Source organism: Coturnix japonica, chromosome 2 (assembly GCF_054131305.1).
Source record: "Coturnix japonica strain WE chromosome 2, WE-NBRP24, whole genome shotgun sequence".
NCBI classification, from domain to species: domain Eukaryota; kingdom Metazoa; phylum Chordata; class Aves; order Galliformes; family Phasianidae; genus Coturnix; species Coturnix japonica.
Window position 1 is genome coordinate 10,897,913 of NC_140664.1, and position 24,255 is coordinate 10,922,167.

Below are 24,255 nucleotides of genomic sequence, written 5' to 3' on the forward strand. Positions count from 1 at the left end.
CACTGTGAGGCCCCACACTGCCACCACAGGGCACTGCGGCACAGAGCCCGGCCCGGCAGCCGCGGGGAGGGCCCGGCTGTTCCTCCCGCCCTCTTTTAACCGTACTGAGGGCAGGAGTGGCCGCCATGCCCTTGGGAACCGGGACAAGGACACGAGAGCACGGGGAACCTCCGCAGCATCGCGGGGCCGGGATTAGCTCGAAAGCCCGTAGGGGAGCTCTGCTACCAGCCGCCTCGTTAGCGCAGTAGGTAGCGCGTCAGTCTCATAATCTGAAGGTCGTGAGTTCGAGCCTCACACGGGGCAAAGGCGGGTAATATTTTTGTTAGTTCCGTTAGTTCCTGCCAGCCTAAAGTTATTATTTTTTACAGTATGGAAACAATCACGTGCGTATCCCAAGATTTCTAAGTGTGGAAGCCAACGTGATCCATAGGTGCCTCTGAGCACATAGGGCTGTGTGTGATGGGAAAAGGGCTGCTCCTCCCTGCCCTGTGCACTGCCCTGCCCTGCAGCACCAACGAGCAGCCGTGTCATTCAGCTCTACTGGTGCGTGTATTATTCGTTACGCAATGACAGAATATCCTGAGTCAGAAGGGACCCACAGGGATCACTGAGTGCAACTCCTGGCTGCCAACAGAGATAGAACAGAGATAGAACAGAGATAGAACAGCACAGCAGCAGCAGCTCAGGCTCCACAGGCTCCCTGTGCCCTGCTCTTAGCACCTGGCTCTGATGGTGGTTGGCTTCTTTAAGTCCCTGCTTTGGCTGCACCAAATAAAGCATACGAACACTCTGTGTGTATGAAATAACTTAATGGTCAGAAGTCAGCTTATTTGAGAAGTAAAAATAATATTACAATGATGGAGAAAACAACGAGGGTACAAACACTGCACGTTTTTCTAGCTAGAATTTTATTTTTATATAAAAATATTTCCCAAAGCCTTTATAATAAACAGTCCATGATCAGTCCTTAATCACATCACACATAGTCGGGTGATCCGAAGGTACAGCTGAGTTCCAGAGCAAACCATCTCAGGTTGTCCATCGTGTGGGTGCACCAAGAGCTGGAGGGCGCCTGGTGTGGGCCCGTGCTGTGAGCTTCTGCCTGAGCTGCCTCACTTCTGCCATCAGCTCCCGCTCCTGGCGCGCCAGCTCTTGTCTTCTGCCTAAAGAGGATTAAATGGAAGGAACTCAGAGTTAATATTGAGGCTGTTATCCACAAGTACCACAAATGCTTATTGGGAAAACTCCTCTGGGCAGATACGCTCTATTTATTACAACCTCTGGGCTCCTTGAAAGCGGTACCACAGCAGTGTCATGTTTTGTTACACAAAGGTCGGGTGTTGTTGGGGTTCCCTGGCAGCTCCAAAGTTTCCCTGTGCTGCAGAGTGATAGAGGTAATATGCAAGGGATTTTAATGTGTGCCTTCATCAGCTAGGACAGCACCAGGTAGATGACTGAACACTGCTTCTTATCTGTAACTCTGCAGGATTTTCATGAAGGATGGTTCTACACATGCTCAACATCCCCAAATCACATATAATTACAAAGCCTGAGCAAATACAGGTAGAATGATCAGGTCAGAATGGGATTAAACTAGGTTGAGGTTTCAAATGACCGGTCTTATAATGCAACACACTTCAGGCATTTCCTACCTGTGCCGTTCCTGGTAGTGATTCATTATTTTTTATGTTTTTCAGGCGTGAAACAGAAGACAACAATAAACGGCTTTACTATCCACTAACCACCTACACAGTGAATAATGACTCAATCACCCGGCAAGGCGTTCCAGTAATGCACCTCAACTTAAATGTGAGAATAAAGGAGGGCCCTAACTTAGAATCTCACCGTATGACGACGACTGCGATGCAGATAAATCATTCAGGCAGATGTTTCCAGACTTTGGCACCTGGAATTCGACCCTTCTCTCTGCACGTCTGGCCTTTAAATCGCGCAGTCTCTCTGTTGGAAGTACAGAGAAAGCACTGTCGTACATTTTAAATTACAGTTCCGTATGTGGTGTTTCTCCCCATATAATTAATCTTCTGACAAATGAGCCACTGAATTCATGTGGAATACGGCTACTCGTACTTGGTGTTTTCGGAGACACTCACTGTAATAACTTGTAGTTGCCAATTACTCCGTATTAAAACCATCAGGCAAATTAGGGCAATGTCTGCAAAAGTTTGCTGAGAACAACACCAATCAACTAATCTTAATAGTAGTCACTAATATTGTGCTTGTCGTGAGGAGATGGGGCAACAGAATCATAGAGTTCTCTGGAAGGGGCCCTTAAAAGTCATCCAGTCCAACTCCCCTGCAATGAACACGGACACCTGGGTGCTCAGAGCCCTGTCCTGCCTAATGTCTCCTTGGATGGGGCAACCCATTCCAGTGCCTCTCCACCCTTACTCTTAAAATCACGGTAAGCCCAAGGTGTCTTCTAGCAGAATAGAGTATTACAGGTTGAGGTTTCCAAATTGATTAAAAAAAAAACTGTGCAAATTATCCTCAAATTTCTGTTTCTCCCTTATGAGGATGGCTGAGAGACCTGCAGCCGTTCAGTATGGAGAAGGGAAGACTGGGGGGGGGAGGGGGTGACCTTATCAATGCTTGCAAATATATGAAGGGTGTAAGCCAAGTGGATGGGGCCAGGCTCTTTTCAACAGTGCCCAGCAAAAGAACAAGGGGCAACAGGTACAGAATAGAACAACGGAAATTCCGTATGAACATGCAGAAAAACTTCTTTGAGTGTTACAGAGCACTGGAACAAGCTGCTCAGAGGGAACCATATAACCCTTAAAGTTGGAAGGAACCTCTGAGAGCCATTTACTTCAGCTCCCCTACAATGAACAGGGACATGCACTGCTAGATCAGATAATCTAGAGCCTTATCCAGCCTCACCTTGAAAGTCTCCAGGGATGGGGCATCAACCAAAACACCAGGTAACCTGTTCCAGTGCCTCATCACTGGCTGTGGAGTCTCCATTTCCAGAGATACTCAAAACTCACCTGGATGCTTTACCGTGTAACCCACTGTAGGGAACCTGCTTCAGCAGGGGGGTTGGACTAGATGATCTCTAAAGGTCCCTTCCAACCCTTATGATTCTGTGATTCAGAATGTTTTACTCATGTAAAGGAGTTTAGCCTATGTTTATCTTTAGTATTACTTTGTTTTCTGCTCATCAGTCCAGACCTTCATGCCAATATCCAGTCTGCTGATACTCAAGAAAACCGCATATTCTACATACTCACCAAAATAGCCACCCCCACTTTGCAGCTTTTCATCCAGTTCTAATGCATCATTCATTTCATCTTCTAAAAACTGCTTCCTGTGCACATCTGCAGCAGCTGCTGCCTTCTGCTCTTCCTCCAGTCGTGCTTTTCTCCATGCAACTTCTTCCCACTGTGCAACAGAGATACTGAGTACATCCTCAGCAGATGTATGAGATAAAAAAGAACATGTAAAACCACTCCTCACTCATTTGCTCTAGAGCTTCCAAAGCCGAAACAGGAAAGGAGTTACTTAAACTATTTCTTCTTGTTCTACCTGTTTTATGCTATTCTATGTTATAGGCAAAAGTCATATACTTTCGCCAGTCCCAGTTAGGAAAAGAAAGAATGCAGATACCTTTTCTTCTTCTGCCTCCCTCATGGCTTTCAGCAGCTCAGCTTCTTTTACCCTGTTGTCATGCAGGAGCTTGGCTATCTCTTCATAATGCTTATCACGGTCCTGATCATCGTGCCTTAGTTTATTCAACACTTGCAGCCTCCATTCGTTGTCAATGCACTTCTGTTCTACTTTGGCTAAATTTTCTTCGGCCACCTAAAAAAATATTTTTCTTAACAGGGCTCCATTTACTTTATTTCAAGTATATGGCCTTACATACAGATGAGGAAAGACCTTTTTCTGTCAAACTAACGTGTCCTACGGTATTGCTGTTAGATGTCCTTAGCAGGAGACTGCACCTGCAGTGCCACCCCTCCATTCATTACAGCAGGCTGTCTCTTCTGTCAGGGCTGTCTTCTGCTCCTTTTTCATCCCTGTTATTCTTTCTCTCACCGAGGGCCTTTTAAATGAGATATACACCCCCTCCATGATTTAGAGGATTTTGCTTTCTTAGCATGGTTTTCATATGACCTACAGGTGCACTTAACATGAGATTAATACCTGAATGCCAATACTCCCGCCCACATCCATCTGCTTCCAAGAATTGAAGGTTGTTTACAAAAATTCAGGCCCATATGTTTATTTCTAGACAAAATATAAATGCAGATGCCAAGCATATGGGTAGTGGGTTAGTTGCAACTATTTTTCCAACTGTGCAGTTACAAGTTCTGAGCTTGAAAATCTGAACAATTCCTAATGTCAAGCTATACACGTTCATTACTGTGATCAGAGAGACAGCTTCTGCAATTGAATGTCATGCCAAGTGCTATCAACTGAAAGTTCCTTTGCAGTTTCCTTTTGTTTTATTATGATTGCAAATAAAACATGTTTCTTAATAGAAGAATAACTTCTTCTGAAGAGCACTTTGGAGTTTTAAATGCCTTTTAAGTTCTGGAAAGTAAAGAAAATTTAATATTCATGGTGGTCCCAGAGAGCTTCAGCATTGCATGGATGCTTCAGTGACAGTTTTGAAACCCTCAAAACTTTAAACAAGCCATCCTGATCTATAAAGATGAATATCTAGAAACCATATCTCTTTAGAAATATTTTCAAGGTACCTTGTAGTAGCTCAACAGAAATACTATTAAATAGTATAGTGGCTAACATAACTGACTCCCCCAAATACATGTAAAAATCCAACCATCTTACCAGCTGAGCTTTCTGCCTTTCTTCTCGATCTGTTTCTATCCATCTCTGAACAATGTGGTCTTCAAGATCTGCCTTTCTTTGCCTGTCATCTGTCTCTTCTCTCATCTCCTGCGTAATTCTCTCCTGATCTTTGATAAGACGCTGCCAAATATACAAGCATAAATTACTGTTGCTAAGCTACTCACCATAATTTTGATTCTCTCTTTAACACTTATTAGAAATTAATATGTTTAAATGTAATATTAAAACTTAATACTTAAAACTACTGTTTGAATATATCCACACATCTCATTGCACTGCATAGCATAAACTACCATAACTGTCCAAGAAAGTGACATTCCCTGCTGCTTTACCCACTTGGAATTGTGCTAAGAGTGTGTCATCAGAGTGATCTCTCAGCTTTATACCGATGTAATTCCATCCCATGGATTACCATGGAGCATAGAAACAGAATTCCAACTGAAATTAATCAGATTCATCATGAGAATATTCTCCACTTTTAAGACAGGGTATCAGCAGGGTACAGAAGCGCAGTTAACATACACTGCCTCCCAACAGGCCTTCCAAGCCTGCAAATGGCCTCTCACTGACAGCAGTAAAATGGTCAGTTCAGGACATGAGCAGGGAAAGCCTGCCTGTACAGGCTCTTGTGGGCAGACATATAGCCTTGGTTAGTTAAATAACTGCAGTCTCTCTGGCCTAAAGAGGATGGCCACTGCAGAAACAGTTCATTTAAACAGATGACTTTACTGAAAAAAAAAGCGATCTTTAGCTTGGTTTGTTTTATGTAGCCAATGGACAGCTGTATTTCGTTATGTTCAGCATGAATGACCAAAAGTCTATAGCCAAAAGCTTTAAGAAGTAAAACATAAGGAGACACATGCTTCAGAATAAGGTTTAGCAGTTTTGGAGTATATGTACATAGGAAGAACCATCAAATATAAACATCTGCAGAGTTCCCTAACAATTACCTGTTCAAAAAGCTGTCTGTGTGATTCAAGTTCCATCTGTCGTACTTCTATATCTTGAACAGCAGCAGCTGTTTCTCGGTCTCTCATGGATACCTTGAGGAGAAGAGAAACACATGAAAATGGAGCAAGGGAGAAAAAGAAGCAAGAAAGTCCCAAGCCAGAAGTGACGTTCCACTTCTAAGTTCTAGTTAACTTTCTGTCATATAATGAACAGTGGAAAATACTGAATGCTGAAAGTACAGGACAAAGTGAAGGCAAGAGGCACAGGAATCATTTTGAATCCAGCCACATGTTAGGGAAACATCAAGCTAATACTCTGCAACATACAGCTACAAATTAAATAGTCTCTGAACTCAGACTGCTGTGGAGGACGGCAGAGATGCAAGTGGCTGCCTGGGCTGAGCTGCAAAGAAGAATCTGACAGTGGCCTGACTCTGCAAAGTGTGCTGCTGAGATGCACAGAATTGCTCAGCAGAGACTAGATTTGTGCCCACAAGGTTCTAAAGCTCATGCTCTGCTCTCTCTCGGTATGGTGCTTAAGCTACTAAGCCTGAAGGAGCAGAGGCAGACCTGGCCAAAGGCTGATCCAGAGTTAATTTGCAGTCTGGATATACAACCCACAGACAACTGATAATTGACGACTCCTTTAAGGAGCTAATTACATTTTTCAACACTGTTAATATAGAGATATATTTGGCTTTTCCCAGGAATTCTGCCAGTTAAAACAAGACACAGGAACATGGGAAGTGCCAAATAAAACTGTTAAATTACGCATTTACATTTTAAGTCATCTACCTCATGCTAAACACACCCCTGGGCTCACAAATCACAGTATATTTCAGTTACGCATTTCTTTCTTGGTTATTGTTCCCAATAAACCTTCAAGAAAAGAATTGCTTGAGCAATACTCAGCCTTTCTTGCAATGTCGTCGTCAAGACGTTTCAGCTCCATTTCACGCCGATCTTGCTGGTATTTCAGAAAACGCCTTCTTGAAGCATCTAGAAATTGGAGTTCCTTTACTTTCAGTTCTCTTCTCACAGCAGCTAGTCTTCAAAGCCAAAAGAAACAAAAGCAAGGGAATTTGTATGTATGAAAGGCCGATAAAAAGGGGCACAAGCTCGCACCACAGTTACTCACCAGTTTCTGTGATCTAATGTCTAATGTATAAAGCACAGGAAAGTTGCTTTCATTCCTGTAAACTGTCCAGTTTTCATTTACAAGTCAAAATTAAACTCAAACACACAGACATCTTCTAATGGCAAGATCTCATAATTAAGCTTTGAAGCCCTGTTTTCTGCTCCTGTTGTACTTTAATAAGCACTGGTTTACTATTGTTACGATCTAGACCTGGAAACTGTTCCTTAGAATATTTGTCAGTGCCCTGGTACCTCTTTCAGCACAAAATTAGTCATAGAATCATAGAATTTCTCAGGTTGGAAAAGACCATGAAGATCATTAAGTCCAACCGCAGCCTAACCAGAACCCTAACTCTAAAAACCCTACACTAAATCATATCCCTGAGCACCACATCCAAACGGCTCTTAAACACAACCAGGGATGGCAATTCAACCACCTCCCTGGGGAGCCTATTCCAGTACCTGACTACCCTTTCTGTAAAGAAGTTCTTCCTAAAATTTATTTGCAAAACATCAAACCTTTTCAAGGAACAAAACCACAAATTCAGTTATTTTGCAGAGAAAACCCCACTGCTCATTTCTTAGAATAAAATCCTAATTTGTAGGTTGCAGATCTTTAAGGAAAGTATTACTTTTAGTTGATCTAATAAACAGTGATAAAATTCTCTTAAGCCCACACAACTGCAAATGTCTGAACTACCAGATTAACTTTGGTACTACTACAACTCTTTGCTCAGCAACTTATATGCAAAGCAGCCTTTCTCCTAACTCCACTGAAAACATAAGAATCTGTACAGCATACCATCAATACTCTCAATAACTTAATTTTGTATTTGTAAAGTCTGTCCACAGTACAAGTAGCTCTCCAAAGGCATTTGCAGCCTGAAGTGACCAGACAAAGGGCTGAGAGCAGAGACAAAAACATAAAGTATCTTGGCATCTGATATGTTCTGTTTCCTTGAGCAAGGCAGCAATACTTCATTCTCACACCAAAATCTGACCTACCAGACCACACTGCTCTCCCACACTACAATTTATACAAATTAGTGGCCATTTATCCTTTACTCAAATGTAACAGCAGGATACTGTAGCCGGGTCCCTGATGTTTTTTATACTGTAATTACCTCTGCCTTCGTTCTGCCAGCTTTTCTTCTTCTTCCAGTAGCATTTTTCGCCTTTGTTCTTCAGCTTCTTGGAGTAATTCCTGCTTTCGGTAGAAGGCTTCATCTTCTGCTTTCTGTTCCTGTGCTTTAGCTTCTAATTCATGCACTAATTGCCTAAATGGAATGAGATCGCATGTTCATATATCAAGAAATCACTTATCACTTTGCAATCAACATCTGTACTAGCAAAGAAGTACTGAAGTGTGATGCCATGAGAACATGGCACCTCTCTTTATGTAGGGATAAAATACATGGGAAAGAGTTACAGTGCTGCCTTTCACAAACAGCAGGGCTTTTCGAATAAGTGCATTTTCTTCCTCACATTCTTAACAATAAATCAGTTTCTAAAGGTGTCTTGTAATCATGGCTCCCACTCATTTCAATGGTGAGCAAGGAACACCTGGCCCTACATAAAGTTGGATGAAACAAGGTTAAGAGAGATATAGGTCTCGACTTGTAAATTTTCAACTCCAAAGATCATCAGCCCAGTATTGTCTGTGAATTAATAAACATATTTGGTTTAAGTTAAGACTGCCTATTTAACTTAAAGACCATGCCAATCCTAAGAACTATCTACAGGTTCTTTAAAGTCATCTCCCCCACTTTTTTCAATTATTGCCTCTCTTCTCAAATATACACATTATAACAGAAAAACTGAATTGTGTCCACTTGTCCCTCCCAGTCTGATGCTGTTTTCAGCTTTCCCATCAATACCTCTCTCTTAAGTATTCGATTTCATCCTGTCTGATCCTCTCCCGTTCCTGAGTTTGATAATCCACAACAAACTTGGGATATTTATTAAATACAGGGTACTGTCCTTTCGTAAGTGGCACGAAGTCATCAAGTACACGTTGTGGATGGATATCTGGTGGTGTAGTCTCCATAAGATGATAAGCTCGTTTAATCACAGCGTTAACATCCAGGTTGTTACGATGATGAAAGAAATACTGTAAGAGACAGGCTGCCATTTACATTTTACAAACGATTAAGCAAGTTTTTAATACAACTGTGTAGGAATAATTAAGTGAAATAGCAAGCTCTAAATTCCAGAAGTTGGAGAGAAAAAACCCAACAAAAATTATTTTAGTTAGATCTATCAGTTAGTAAAATGTCAAGGTAAAATGTGACTTGACCCAAATTAGATCCAAGTTCTAAAAGTGCACTTGGGTTCTTTTCCTTCTGTTCCAACAACAGTTGTGTAAGACATCTGGGAAGCCAGGTGTGACATGAGAGTGCCACACTGCCCACGCAGATGTTCATTCCACTGGATAAAGCTCACTCAACATTTAGTGTTTACACGTGAAACATGGAAGTTCCTCTTTAGTAGGACTATTCTTCCCGTCAAAGATCTTCACCGAGAACAATTTGCAATTAGCTTTTGAAAGGTCTGATGTCTGTCAAAATGCTCACAAGGGCATTTTCAAGGTGGAACTATTTGTCTGCAAAGATGTTTTCTTATGAAAAATCTTCCTCCTTCCTTCTAGGGCTAAACATGAGAAAATTTTAATTTAGCTTCAGAGCATGTCAATTAATACTGCCTCATTTTGCAGTCTGAAAGCAAAATAATGAGACATCACAGAATCACTGCCCTTTTTCTCCACATGCAGAAGTCAGTATTAGAACCTCAGATAAAAGGCAGAATTATTTTGTGGCTGATGAACCACCAATGTTTAAGGCAATGGTTCCAAGCTGCGTCAGGGGAGATTCAGGCTGGACATTAGGAAACATTACTTCTCAGAAAGGGTAGTCAGGCATTGGAATGCACTGCCCAGGGAGGTGGTGGAGTCACTGACCATGGGAGTGTTCAAGAAACATTTGGATGTTGTGTTGAGGGATATGATTTAACTGGGAAGTATTGGTGATGGTTGGACTGCATGATCTTCTAGGTCTTTTCCAACCTTGATAATTCTGTGTGATTCTGTGTGATAAGTAACTTTTAGTGGCATTAGAAAGCTTATGAAAACTGTTAGAGATCTTACTGCATGACACTGCAGGAAACTGCTCGACTTCTTATTCATTTATTGTATGTCTGTCAGGTGTTAGGTGACTGTTCAGTAACATAATGATATATTAACATGGCACTCAAACACCTCCTTCAAAACTCGACAACAGCAGAGATGGGTTTTACACTTTTCTGTAGCCACATTTTCAGGTGATCAACTTAAAAAAAATCAGATATTTACCTCAAAATCTTTACTTTGATTACAGAGAAGCAAAGGAGCTCTGGAACAAATAATATAGGCAACAACAACCATTAGGAAGTACGAGGGATGGTTAGAGAAGATATTATCGAAGACTTTGAGCCATTCTTCTCTTGTTAGAACCTCAGAGAACAGGGTTTCTAGAAGAGGCCAGGCATAAACCTGCATCATTTGGGAAGTGTGACAAAATAATCCATTAGTAAAATTCTACTGTTCGTTTTACAGAAATAAATATGAAATATTCTTATACCTTATACCAAAAATCTATTTAGTTATGAAAGAAGCTGAAACCACATCAGAATATAAGCTTTATTACCCACTATAAACGGTCAAAAGTAATATGAGATAAGCAAACGTAGTTTTCTTATTTCACTGGATGTTTAAATACTCTGTTCAGCTTTGTGAAGCTAAAATCATCCTTAATGTTAAATATGTGTAATTATGGTTTAAACTTGTTAACAGAATTCACCACATCTATGCCCAATTTAAAAGTAAATAAATAATATATGCTCTTATAATTTGACCAGTAGATTTTCAAGCAATGTGCACCAGAAAGGGAAGGACACTGAAGACCTACAGTAGCACATGCACATGATCTCTGACCATGCAAAAGGAAAAGCATCAGGAAAACAACGATACATTCTTTACACTTCTGTATCATTCAATATTATTATTTACTGAAACTCCCTTACAAGATTTAGGTCAAAATAAACCACAAGTACACTATCATTCCCAGTACTGATGCTTCATATACAAACATTGGCTAGAACATTACCTGTGAAGTCACACTGTATTTTATGAAATGCTGAAGGAGTTCTTTGTCATGATGTGCTAAAATATTTTCCATCATACTAAGGATATTAACCGGAGGATTGGGAAAATATTCAAACCAGTGCTGACAAAAATTAACTAAAAAGAAAAACAAAACACGATCCGCTGTAATCCAGAGTGAGAGACTCTTGGCAACCTTAAGGTTTCATTATAAAGACTGCAAATGTAAGTAGAAATTTCAAGCAGCAAAGCCTACTTAAGATATTCCTCTCTCTATTCTTTCCAGCCATTTGTTCTGAAACCATTCCCACAGCTCACTGCTCCTCCAAATGTACTGACACGAGTGTTTGGTCAGTGCACTGTGAACCAGACTGGGGAGTTAACATGGCTCAAAGGTACAATATAAACAAGTTGGCATGCTGTGGGACAACGTGGTTGGAGGCAGGTGGGGAAACTTCAACCAGTATTTCTGTCTCACAAAACTGCAGCCTGGATCGAGTAATTGTGAACACAGTAAGGAAAATTTCTGTGAGCTTGGCTACTTATTCACTAACAGCATGTGTTTGCAAAGTGGATATGTATGCTTGGCAGCACATATCTTCTGCAGACTTAGCAACAGCTGCAACAAATAATTTAAGTGTAGTGCACTTTAATTTAGTATGTTTCTTCAGAAAACAGCCATAGTGAGCTTTCAGCCAAATGTCTAATTTTGAGTTACCATGTGTTTAAGACAGCTAAACACAGTCAAACTTTATGAGAGATTGTTCCCTTTTGACTGGAGCGGAGGTGGGTTTGAGTACTTTTCCCATGCCTGAGATACAGATTTTAGCTATTCAGTATGATACCATTATGCTACATATACTTGTTCTTACTGAGACTTTGCAAATAGTACAGAACTGCTCGCTTTTGCAGTAAACACTGCAGAAGGGAATCTAGTATCTTGTTTTGATTTAAAAACAAATTCTGGTTTTAAACATGCACTTGCTACATATTAATTCCTGGCAATACCTTCATTTCATCAGGAAAAGCTTTTTTGTGTAGGAAAGCTGAAACATGTTACTGCGTATTTGGCTTTCAAAAATCATTACTTACCTATTACTGTAGCAACAACTTCAAAGCAGATCAGCTGGTTGTTCTGGAATAATTTTACAAATGGGAAAGCTAGCAAAGGAATATAAGGTGTCTCGCCAAAGATAGCAGACCAGTGAGCTAGAGCTGATAAGGTCCTATACACAAAGGCAAGCAAAGGTGCATCAGTACAAAATAGAAGTATAAGGCACATTTTAAAACTATCGTTTAAAAAGACTGTAAACTTCAAAATAGATGCAGGCTTATAGCAGTTATAAAAACAAAAATGCATTAGGGCATGGCTATTTCATTTTAGCTGATTCCAGTTATGGGACTCATTTTAGATCAATATATGAATATCTGGCTGGATGTGGCTCTGGGCAGCCTGGTCTGGTGGTTGGCAACCCTGCACATAGCAGGGGGGTTGAAACTAGATGGTCATTGTGGTCCTTTTTAACCCAGGCCGTTCTATGATTCTATGAAAATATAAATGTAGAATATTTAAATAAACATAAATATACATTTTACCTCTGTAAAACTCTCAGCAGTTTCCTGCTTTTGATGGGATACTCATTCTGAATATTCACAAATGTGCTGTGGGTACCCTTATCTATCAGGCTACTGAATGCTAAGTGGTTTTCAGGAAGCTGTAATAAGGAACGCCAAACAAACATCCTGTAATTAAAACACAGACTCAGTCAAGCAACTTCTCTTTCACAGGCCATTAGACACAAGCAAGCTGATTTTGCACAAGCATGAACATTCACACAAACATACCTGTATTTTGCTGGATACTCGCCATATCCTTTCAATAAGACCTGTAAGCGTTTCTTGTTTAATCCACCTGGCAATTCATTCTACAAAACAGGGAATCAGCAGTAAATGTGAGGATTTCTCATTCATTAGCTCTTTCCTTGCACACTATTCAATGGCAGTAGCTGAATACAGAAATTCCTAGCACACCTAAAAGATATATATAATATGTACAGCTGAATTATCCTAAGTATTTAAATGACAGAGATCACTCATCTGTTGAAGTCAAGAACAGTTGCCACTGATTTCAGATCAGACCCAGACTGACTAAACTGTATGTAGTGAAATGACTGATACAGTCAAACATAAGGTCTATTGACAGAAGTGATGGATTACATTGTGATGAATGGTGCAGGAGAAAACACCACGTATATGTATATACATGCATATGTAAGATTATACATATACACATGAGACTTAAGATTAGAGACATGAAGAGAAGGCAGCACAGTAAGGGAAATACACATAACAGTAATGCATCTTCTAAATAATTAAGAAAAGTGAAGGAGCTTCTAGGCAGATATTTTAGAAGTGCAGTTTGCCATCAGGGAAGCACCTTGATTTAGCAAATATCCAAATGTGTCACAAGCTGAACAACTTCAGAGGTGCCCAAACCTGACTGAAGCAATGGTAGCTCTGGTTGCATCACATAATACAGGAGTTACAGAACAGAAAGAAGAAACGGTGTTAAAACTCCTTTAACTCTGCTCAAATATCCGATTGAATTAGTGCCTGAACTCATTCTTCAAACTAAATGGCTTTTTTTTTCTTTCCCCCCAAAGGAACCTTTAATGCAGACCAAAGAACAAAATATTTGCAACTTCTTCTTACCTCTTTATTTTCAAGTGTTGTACTCATTTGCACTTTCAGCAGTCTGGTTTGTATTTTGCTTCCTTTGGACTTCCGAGGCTGCTCTGACCTTCCTGAAGTCACTCTCACTGTCAGCTTGTTTGCCTCTGACTTGCACTTGGGCCAATCTTCCACTACTTTGAGCAGCGGAGGTGGAGGCTAATATTAAGTGAAAATGACTGTTAACATCTTGTAAGACAGAATAAATAACGCTATAATTTGATGTCTATTTTAATATGCAATATCCTTGAGCTTGAAGGCCGTAGTACAAAGAACAGAGAAATACTTATAACAGAAACAAATACATATCATCTGTATACTCCTAAATATATATGGCAGTGAATTAAACTACTGTAATTAATAGAGAGACTGTGAGAACGTATACACAGCTTCCAAACATCTACTCAGACATCATGTTATTTCCTTGTTTAGAAATACAATTGAGATAGTATAAATGTCTATCATGTAGTGTTCAGGTTATTTATTTTAGTATGTTTCTCAATGTTACTAAAAGATTTTGCATTTCCATAGCACCTAATAAAAGAACACAAAAGACTTTTACAAACTTTAATTAACCTTCAGTGTTAGGCAGGTATTAATTCAATTTTAAAGACTGGGAAAGCAAGGACCAAAGTTGATATCCCAGTTTGTGTCAACCTGGCATCAAAAGTGCAAATGAAATGCATGTGACATCTTTACACATCCTTCTTCAGCTTCAACTCCTTCATTAACTGGTTACTGTTTACTTCAATGACATAGTGATTAAAGATAAGTGGAATTCTGGATTTAGAAACCTGACTCCCATTAATAAATTACTTTAATAAAGTAAGAACTGGTATTTAGAATGCTTGCTATTTAGGAAGGACTAGGAGTATGATTGTGCCCTAAAGATGCATTCTGGGATCGAGTAACACAGCAAGAGCCATCCATGCCTGCAGTTTAAGAGAACATCAGTTGCAAAATACTTCTTGGTAGGAAATGGAACAGAAACAGCACACAATTGTGCTGTTTCCATCTCTCCCAAAATGTCATTACAAAATCAGTCCCCATTAATTGCTGCAGAAAGAAATAACAACTTCCCTTCCTCCGAAAACCAAAACCAGAGTGATACACTTTACAAACACCACATTACCTGACAGGCTGGAATAGAAATGAAGGAACTCAGCAAACCACTTTTTCTGTTTTTATAGTGTTAAGTTATAATGGCACTGCAACACTTCTGAGCCAGCGACATGTCAGCAAACTACTGCTGATACAAAAGTTATGTGGACAAGTGTCACCTTTAATGGGATCTACTGCAATTAGAGGAAATATAAAACAATGTACCTTATTCACCTCCTGAGTCAAAGCTTGGACACTGTATAAATTAAGGCTCCCATTTTCCATTACTGATGCAATATACCGTCCACTGGGGCTAATTGCTGCTGTACTAATTCCTTCTTCATGACTCCCAATGACAAAAAGAAGTTTGTAGGTTTCTATACTGATAAATCTCATAATATTATCTTGACTTAACACTCCAAGGACCTGTAAGTCAAAAGGATTAATCAGTAACGCTGTCAATGTCAAACAAAGAAGAATACAAATTAAGAAATGCCATTCCATTAAGCAAGAGGAGCAACTGAACAAATATTTAGAACAGAATCTTTCCTTTGGCATTGCAGGGGCCCACCTCCCTGCTGTCCTCAAAAAGCCCCCCCCCCCCAAAAAAAAAACACCTGTTGTATCAAGTAATCAAATATCCATTCTTAAGTTTGTAAGTAACTGACCTGATTGGAGCCCCCATCAAAACTGTCAGGGAGGAATTCCAGATGACGGACAGCTCGTACTTCTGTAGGCATCTGGATTATTCTTACCAACTGCTTTGATTCTAAACACCATAAGTGAAGATGATTTGATTTTCCGCCAGCTACAAAAATCCGGCCATCTCTGGGTCACATATGAAGCAAAGTTTCCATCAGAATATTATAGTTTAAGCTACAAAGAGAGAGATTGTACATTTCTTGCTATGCCCTCACATCACTTTGGAATCTGACATTATTCCTGACATAATCTCTTGAAAGTACAAAACAGCTTCTAAGAATAAAATTTCTTTTGTAATGGATAGCTTAAACCTTACTTTACTGGTCATCAAATCAACTTTATTTCAACTGCTATGGGACTGTAATAAAAAGTGCTATGGAACTTTGCTGCAAGTATCAGTCACAGCAGATTTCAAATACTTATCATTGCATACAGTTTAATACTTCCATAAAACATTGTATATAAGAAAAGCAAGCCTGTTTTAAAATTACAGGTTTTGTAGTCTGCCTTTAGAATGCTTAAAATAGCAGCTTACCTGGTAACTGCAAAGACCTTATAATGTAATGCAGAACCTTCTACTGCAGTTGGCAACTGATATTTACAGTGAAGAGTATCAAATTCCCATGCAAAAACAGAATTATCTTTGAAACAGCTGAGGATGGTGTTACTCAATGGAAGAAAAAAAACCTGAAAGAATATGAAAGAATATAAAATGGAATGATGTTACCAAGGATGTATCCTTTAAACAGGATTAAAGTGAATGGCAGAATAAGATACAGCAAGAAACCATGACAGTATAACTATCATTGTAACTGTGTAACAAAGCTGTAATACGAGGCTTCAATCCTGGTGGTGAATGGAGTCGTGGAGGTGAATGGAGGTAAATCCAGCTGGTGACTGGTCACAGATGGTGTTCCCCAGGAGTCAGTATTGGGGCCAGTCCTGTTTAATATCACCTGGATGAGGGGACTGAGAACACCCTCAGTAAGTTTGCAGACGACACCAAGCTGGGAGGAAGTTGATCTGCTTGAGTGTAGGAAGGCCCTACAGAGGGATCTGGATAGGCTGGATCAATGAGCTGAAGCCAATTGTATGAGCTTCAAAAACACCAAGTGCTGGGTCCTGCACTTTGGTCACAACAACTCCATGCAATGCCACAAGCTTGGGGCAGAGTGGCTGGAGAGCTGCATGGCAGAAAAGGGGTGTAAGCTGACAGATGGCTGAAGGTGAGCCAGCAGTGTGCCCAGGTGGCCAAGGAGGCCAACAGCATCCTGGCTTCTATCAGTGTACAGTGTACTCAACGCTACTGAGGCTACACCTTGAATGCTGTGTTCGTTTTGGGCCTCTCACTACAGCCAATTTATCTCACTGAAATAACACAGCAGTTTATCTGGGTTATTTTCCAAACTGTTCCTCCCTCTTCTGGAGGGTTCTGATGATTGTCAGAGAGGGCATAATAGTGATGCTGGGAAAATGCACCCAGCTGCAGGAAAGCTTGGGAACCAGGAGCCAGAGCTGCTCACTGAGCACAGGTGGGTTTTGAATAGCCTGCTGCATCTCCTACAAACACCTCTGCTTTCAACAACCTGCAAATGCACTCTGTGAAGCACTTATCCTTAGGCTTAAGCTCCTCAGTTTTGCACACAACTACTAAATGCAAGAAATACTGTGCAAAGTTTAGCAGTGTATTCTGCAACTATGAAAAGCAGTCTGTCATAAAAGAAAATAAAATAAAACTTATACTTTCTTTTCCCATTATTCCAAACATGTTTACCATTTTTATGTAATTCCTTTTATAAAGAAAAATAAAAGCAATTTTTTTAAATGCATGGGTGTTGTTGGATACATTTTTGCTTAATGACAAATCGCTGGTCTAGATCAGAGGTTCTGCTTTGGTAGCAGCACAGTTAGCTTCAGATAGTGCCCTGTAAGTGTAATTCTGAAGGTTAAATTCGAAATGTTTTCTGGTATTTGAGCACTAGGGGACTGAACACCCAAAGGACTCGGTGGCTGAGATCTGCAGTCAGTACCAAAAAGTTCAGTTTTGGTTTGAATGGTTTCTTTGAACCTTAAAATCTGGATACATGGGATAATATTCATCATGTTGAATGTCAGTGACTGAAAGTTTGATGTCCAGCACAAATTAGTCACTTGACAGTGAACAAAAGTTACCCATAGGGCAAAAGTCACCTCACCACATTCATGTTTAAACAGACTGAGCTGCACGTCCTACTTTAGGGACTGTGAAGAAGTCTAGACAAAAAAACTGATGCTTATCATGCAGATAGGGGAAGCTAAGCAACGTGATTTCCACCTTTTCTTACTTCCAAATGTAAAAAAAGAGTCTGTGGGTCCTTCCAACAGCAAATGTAGCCCAAGAAGAGCTTCAATTTTCTATTTAAGTTCTGGCAAACTGGACAAGTTCCTCACTTTTTGCTTTGTCCTGGAAAAATACCACAAGCAGCTGTTGAATAAGCAGCAATGCTTTGAAAACTGTCATTACAGGCATCTTTTCTTTAGATCTTCTTTCTTATTTGTCTTTTTTTCAACTGCTGTTCTTAACACCACAAAACTCAGCCTCTGTCATATTAAGCTTTGTCTCATACCAACTGAACTGAGGGTGTGTTTTTGGAGTGCAAACTAGGTTTAAATTAAAGAGGCACCACAAAGTACTCTGCAGATCAGCGTGAAACTAACACAAGGACTCAAATACCAAGTAGGAATCCAGCTTTGGACAGTATGTGTCATGGTTGTATCTAATAATAAATCTGATCTTTAATCAAGTGCTTATCTGTATGTTTTGAATTGTGGCATGGGAGTAAACCTCGTTATCTCTGTTCTAAACATTGCAAAACAAAATCCAGATAAAATGGATTATTTGCATTAAGTCCTATTAGAAATAGTAAAGCCAAACCAAAATTGCAGGCTATTAATTCCCAAATTCTTGATTTACTCCCTCAGTGATAGTCAGTAATGCTTGGACTTAAAAAGTTTGTTTCTATATTGTAACATCCTGGCCCTACCAAATTCCACGAGTCATTTGCCTGCAAGAAATCTCTACACTTAGCCTCAATATCTTCTTGGAATGGAACACGTGATAATTACTTTAGTGATGCACTTTTCAACTCTTCGAAAAGGCAGATAATAGCAGGACAAGGGGAAATAGTTTTAAGCTGAGGGAGGGAAGATTTAGATTGGGTATCAGGGGGAAGTTCCTTACCAAGAGAGAGGTGAGGTGCTGGAACAGGCTGCCCAGAGAGGGTATGGATGCCCCATCCCTAGAGGTGTTCAAGGCCAGGTTGGATGGGGACCTGGGCAGCCTGATCTGGTATTAAATGTAGAGGTTGATGGCCCTGCCTGCAGCAGGGAGGTTGGAACTTCGTGATCCCTTCCAACCTGAGCCATTCTATAATTCTATACTACACAAGTTTTCATAAAGCAACAAAAAATGTATACATAATTTCCCACAGTAATTGCTAGGTGGCATGGCAAGTTAACAACATTTCCACCTGACTGAGAATACAGTGAAAGTACTCAAACAAATACCCTTGTCCTCTGCAAAATCAGCAGTTTTCTAGTGACCAACTTGATGAGAAAGTTGGTTTGAAGTGGTATTTCTAAGACTATGTGGTAAGGCAGCACGTGTGTAGGCAATGATTTGGTACTGCAGTGCTACTTACTGTAGTATTTATGCTTAATTTTAAAATTTGGTGGTGTAAGCACACCTATTTAAAGCAGCATAATGCTACATCAGAACTATTAACATCACATCCTGATACAAAGGGACTCTTTCTAGTCCCCTAAGCTCTTCCAGTGTGTTATTGTGCAGCAAACCAAAACAAAGAAACCACTAGGCTAAAATGTTGCATTTTCTTTTTGCTGTTCTACTTATCAGCAAAAAGAACTTATTTACTTATTTGCACCCGCATTCATTGCTTTGTGTGCATAGGAAGAAGAGAAGCTCTGGAATAAGTAGCTGAATGGACTAAGTGGTGGCTGTTCAAGTTAGAATTATCACCTCAAACCTGTCTTTTGAACAACCCTCTTAGAATCACAAATTCATTCAGGTTGAAAACGATCTCTGGAGGTCCTTTGAGACCATTCCCAAATCTAAGAAAGGTGAACTTTCAGGTTAGTCTGGGTCGATCAAGGTCATATCCAATCAAATATGCAGTATCTCTACAAGTAAAGATTCCTTAAATGTATCCAGCAGATCTTTGTAACTACTGACTGCCTCGTGGTCTGACTGATATGAAGGGAGAACAGTTAAGAAAATTAGCCCAAAGAACAGAGTAGATTTAGCTGCATTTTTAAAAATATCATAGGATTACATAATATCCTGAGTTAAAGAGGAACCAAAAGGATCAATGAGTCCAACTCCTGGATTCACACAGGAGCATCCAAAATACAAACCCTGTGGCTGAGAACATTGTCTAATCACTTCTTGAACTCTGACACCTTGGAGCCACGACAACTGCCTTGGGGAGGCTGTTCCACACTTGACCACTCTCTGGTGCAGACCCTGTCCCTAATCCCCACCAGCCCCTCCCCTGACGCAGCTCCATGCTGTTCACTCATGCCCTGCTGTTACAAAGCAGAGCTCAGCTCTGTCCCTCCATTCCCCTCATGAGGAGCTGCAGCCACCGTGAGGCCTCCCCTTACCCTGCTCTGCTCAGTGCTGAACAAAGTCAGTGACTTCAGCTGCTCCTCATACATCTTCCCTCTGTCTTCAAGTACTGTGATTTTAATGTGTGATGTTCCTCCTCCTGTGGTATGTTTTTTTTACCCTTTAGCAATTACTCTTTACTCACCTGCTGTATACCCACGGACTGACGAACATTAAGCTTTCTTTTTCTTTGAAAGGTGTCCAAGTCCCACAGCTGTGCTGTATCAGTGGACGTGGTGATGGCATATCTGCCTGAGCTGTGAACAGAGATGGAAGACACTGAAGAATCATGGCCCCTCATCCAACTAACGAGTTCCTGTGTTTCTGCAGAATGAAAAGACAAAAAGAAGAGAGTACGAAAGTCATTCAAAAGGCAACGACTACTACTTTACTTTTCATACCACATCACACTTCGTACAGCACTATGTTGTAAAAGCGACTTTCAAGAATACCTGATATATGACCATTTACCACTGCAATCCAACAAACAAGAAACAAAGTATTCATTTATTATAACACAGAGAAATAACCTTCTCATCTCCAAGTGACAGGTTTTATTCTCAGTTCTACAGAGAAACCAAACTTGTACAGACTTGTTTAATTTAGCCCAAGAATCAATCTTAAGAAGTCATGAACACTGCAATCAAGTAAAGTAAGCATGCCTTGTGGGCTGATTATTTGATGTGAATATCAGCAGAAATATCAAGTAGTTGAAACTACATGTTCTGCTTAGAGTTCTCCACTTGTTTTAACTTGTGAACAGTTCGTATGAGTGATTAGGCAGCTATTTACAGGTGCAAGGAAGAAAGGTTTAACGACAACGGGCTATGACTATGGGAAAGCATAGTCAGAAAGCAACACCTCATTAACTGTTTTAGAGTCCAAAGCATTTTTATGCTGTGTAATACATACTCAGGAAATAGTACCTCTGACTACATTGTTTCTCATTTGTGACTGCATGACCACTAATCTTTCCTCAGCAACTAACCCTATTTGTGGCAAGACTACTTACATCAGCTGTTTTGCCTGACGGTCCATGGGGTTGCTCCAGTTGATTGAGCAACCAAAGATGGGAAATGGCCACAAAGCAGCTCACAAAGCCTAACAGTCAAACTTTCTGCTGTGCTTGCTGACATTTGAGTGTTTGAAGCTGTTTCCAGATGAGAGGATGCCATGGGATTACAGAGAATGGCTTCGAAATTAGGGGATGGCGCTCACTATTATCTAATACTTTGTTAATGACAGTCCATCCAGTACTGACTTACGTGAAAGACATTCTATACTCCAAGACATTCTTCAGTGTGATTTGGTATCTGGAAACAGCACTATCTCAAACTGCAGAACTGTGAGATCATAGAATCATAAAATGGCCTAGGTTGAAAAGGACAGCAATGATCATCCAGTTTCAACCCCCCTGCTTTGTGCAGGGTCTCCAACCGCCAGACCAAGCTACCCAGAGCCACATCCAGCCTGGCCTTGAAAGGGGCACCCACAACCTCCTTGGGCAACCTGTTCCAGTGCGTTACCACCCTCTGTGCGAAAAACTTCTTGCTAAAGATTTCTCTAAGTAAGTAAGTAAGTAAGTAAGTAAGATTTCCCTAAGTGCACCCAGAAACTAAGTTTGGCCTTACTGTTGTTGAAGGAAAAGCAGAGAGGATTTCAGACCTTACTTTCTTCTCTTCATTTTGGGAAACATTGTTACATTAAAAACTGCAACAATTATATCCTACCCAGACCTTCTAATTGTCCGCAAGTGACTCCTATGGCTTCTTAAAAAGATGTAAGCTCAGATAATACAAAGACACTACACCTGGAATTTCTGATTGGTTACTTTACAAATAATTCATTGTCAATGTCCTTTCCCATGTAATCAAGTCAGAGGTGCACAGCTGGCCTGCGAAATGAATATTTAGACACTGGTAGATACAGATCTACCAGCATTCTCAAAACAACTGACAGTTATTTCAACGTGTGCACTCCATTAGTTGACATGTATTGCTGCAAAAATAGTTTTAAACCGGTTCAGTTGCAAACTGTCAGACTAAAATCAAAATTAAAATGAGACGGTAACAGTCCACATAATAAAGCTTTATATTTCTCCTTACCTGTATCAAAGCACTTCACAGAATAATCAGCCAAAGCCACCAGGAATTCAGTCTTTCTGCGAAGATTAAATGCCAAAGCGGTGCAGGCCTGCATTGTTCGCTGAACAAGCTTGAACCTATTTAAAAATACATGTTCTCATTGTGTTAGGAAGCTTTGGTTCATAATGTCAAGTGAGGTATTAAGTTAATCAGTTTCAATATATATTTCACTAAGAGAAAAATGAACTCAAAAGAAGAGAGGAAAGAAATCGTATTTTCTTATACTACGTGTAAGCAGCAGTACCAACTTGAAAGTACACACTTGAAAAGATATGAATATGGCCTCAAGTTGCGCCAGGGCAAGTTTAGGTTGGATATTAGGAAGAACTTCTTTACAGAAAAGGTAGTTAGGTACTGGAATAGGCTCCCCAGGGAGGTGGTTGAATCGCCATCCCTGGTTGTGTTTAAGAGCCGTTTGGATGTGGTACTCAAGGATATGATTTAGTGTAGGGTTGTTAGAGTTAGGGTACTGGTTAGGCTACGGTTGGACTTGATGATCTTCAAGGCCTTTTCCAACCTGGGTAATTCTATGATTTTATGAATGTATTTCTGTAAATGACAATACCAGGTGGCTGTAATTCCTGGCTTGTACTATTAATTGATAGCACAACTCCTTTGGTAGTTTTCCATCACCAAATGGAATTAATGTTTGTTCAGTTTGGTTACGAAGTTCTTATCCTTTGCAGCAGCAGCTTAACTAATACAATAGTACACAGGGAACCTACATGAAATACTGGCTTGCAGCTTCAGCTCTGAGAAAACCACCAACTATCTGCACAGCCATGGAAAATTAATGGTTAAAAACATGTGGCACAGTGACAGGCAACTTCCATAACCCTGAATATTGCAGGTATCAAAAGAGTTAAAATGGTATTCTATAGCTATTCTTACCTGTTTCCATTCAGGTCAAAAACGTATATATTTCCCTGGTGGTCTCCAGCAAGCAGAGAATCTCCAGAGCTGTCAAAAGCCACATTCAGAAAACGTATTGCCTTGGAGTGATACCCTGTGGCACTATGAATGATGTTCACTATAACCCTGTAAAGAAAGCAGACAAAAACAATCGTTTTGAGTTGTTTTATAGACACGTATTTTTCCAAGCCCTAAGATTAAAATCTCCCTTGATCACTGTTTTACAGTTCTAATCATTCGTAGTGTTCTGTGAGAAACCTTCCACGAGAAATAGGTCTTTGTAATATAAAAGATATATACTAAACAAAGGAAGTCATTCGCTATGTTGAAAACATGTTAGAGAGTAAAGCAGGCAAGAGGAATCCCACCACTCACGGTCCTGTTATGCGGCTACTCGTGACCTGATTTTCATTTGTATTATTGTATGACCAGTTATCTCCTGTATCATCTGGATGTAAATTCAGTCACAGAATCACAGAATGACCCGGGTTGGAAGGGACCTCAAGGATCATGTAGTTCCAACCCCCCTGCCTGGCAGGGCCACCAAACATACACCTTTACTAGGTCAGGTTGCCCAGGGCCCCGTCCAACCTGGTCAGTCAGAGTAAGTAACTAAAACTGTGTAGAATATTGGATACTGTGACCACACTAAGGTAAAATAGGGATGCCTCTGAGCCACTGAATGCCTGGAAAGCAATATAACCACTACACGTCTGCAGGTACTGGTGTGTACACCAAGTGCAAATGCACATCTGTACGGCCACGTAGCTATGGCCACCCATATCCCCCCGTGCCCTCGGCCTGTCCGTGCCCCGTCGTTACCCGCCCGTTGCCGGGCTGTGTTTGCGCTGCCATAATGCGCCGTGCTCCCTGCAGCCCACATCGCAGCTCGCCATCCTCACACAACGCCGCTCCCGCGCTCGCCGACTCCCCTCAGGGCTC

At 40.5% G+C, this 24,255-nt stretch overlaps 1 protein-coding gene and 1 non-coding gene across 3 annotated transcripts; one reads left to right on the forward strand and one right to left on the reverse strand.

Annotated features, from left to right (window-relative positions):
- The first annotated feature begins 230 nt into the window (after nucleotides 1-230).
- TRNAM-CAU (transfer RNA methionine (anticodon CAU)) lies at nucleotides 231-303 on the forward strand. Its single transcript has one exon. It is a non-coding gene; the product is annotated as a tRNA-Met (tRNA).
- Nucleotides 304-794: 491 nt separating this feature from the next.
- On the reverse strand, nucleotides 795-24,235 carry TBC1D31 (TBC1 domain family member 31). 2 transcript variants are annotated; one of them, XR_014943302.1, is made up of 22 exons: nucleotides 24,136-24,235; nucleotides 23,293-23,439; nucleotides 22,363-22,478; nucleotides 20,403-20,581; nucleotides 16,127-16,278; nucleotides 15,558-15,717; nucleotides 15,115-15,315; nucleotides 13,771-13,947; nucleotides 12,904-12,983; nucleotides 12,655-12,801; nucleotides 12,151-12,284; nucleotides 11,063-11,196; nucleotides 10,270-10,449; nucleotides 8,801-9,033; nucleotides 8,048-8,200; nucleotides 6,695-6,835; nucleotides 5,787-5,879; nucleotides 4,816-4,956; nucleotides 3,628-3,822; nucleotides 3,252-3,402; nucleotides 1,846-1,959; nucleotides 795-1,163 (listed from the first exon to the last, which is right to left on the reverse strand). XR_014943302.1 is itself a non-coding variant. In XM_015856194.3 (22 exons), the coding sequence occupies exons 1-22, from the start codon at nucleotides 24,207-24,209 to the stop codon at nucleotides 1,030-1,032; spliced, it is 3,231 nt and encodes a 1,076-aa protein (XP_015711680.2). In that variant the 5' UTR covers nucleotides 24,210-24,235; the 3' UTR covers nucleotides 795-1,029. The 2 variants fall into 2 exon arrangements, 1 of the variants encoding a protein (XP_015711680.2); XM_015856194.3 differs by having other exon boundaries at nucleotides 6,700-6,835.
- Between the last annotated feature and the right edge of the window lie 20 nt (nucleotides 24,236-24,255).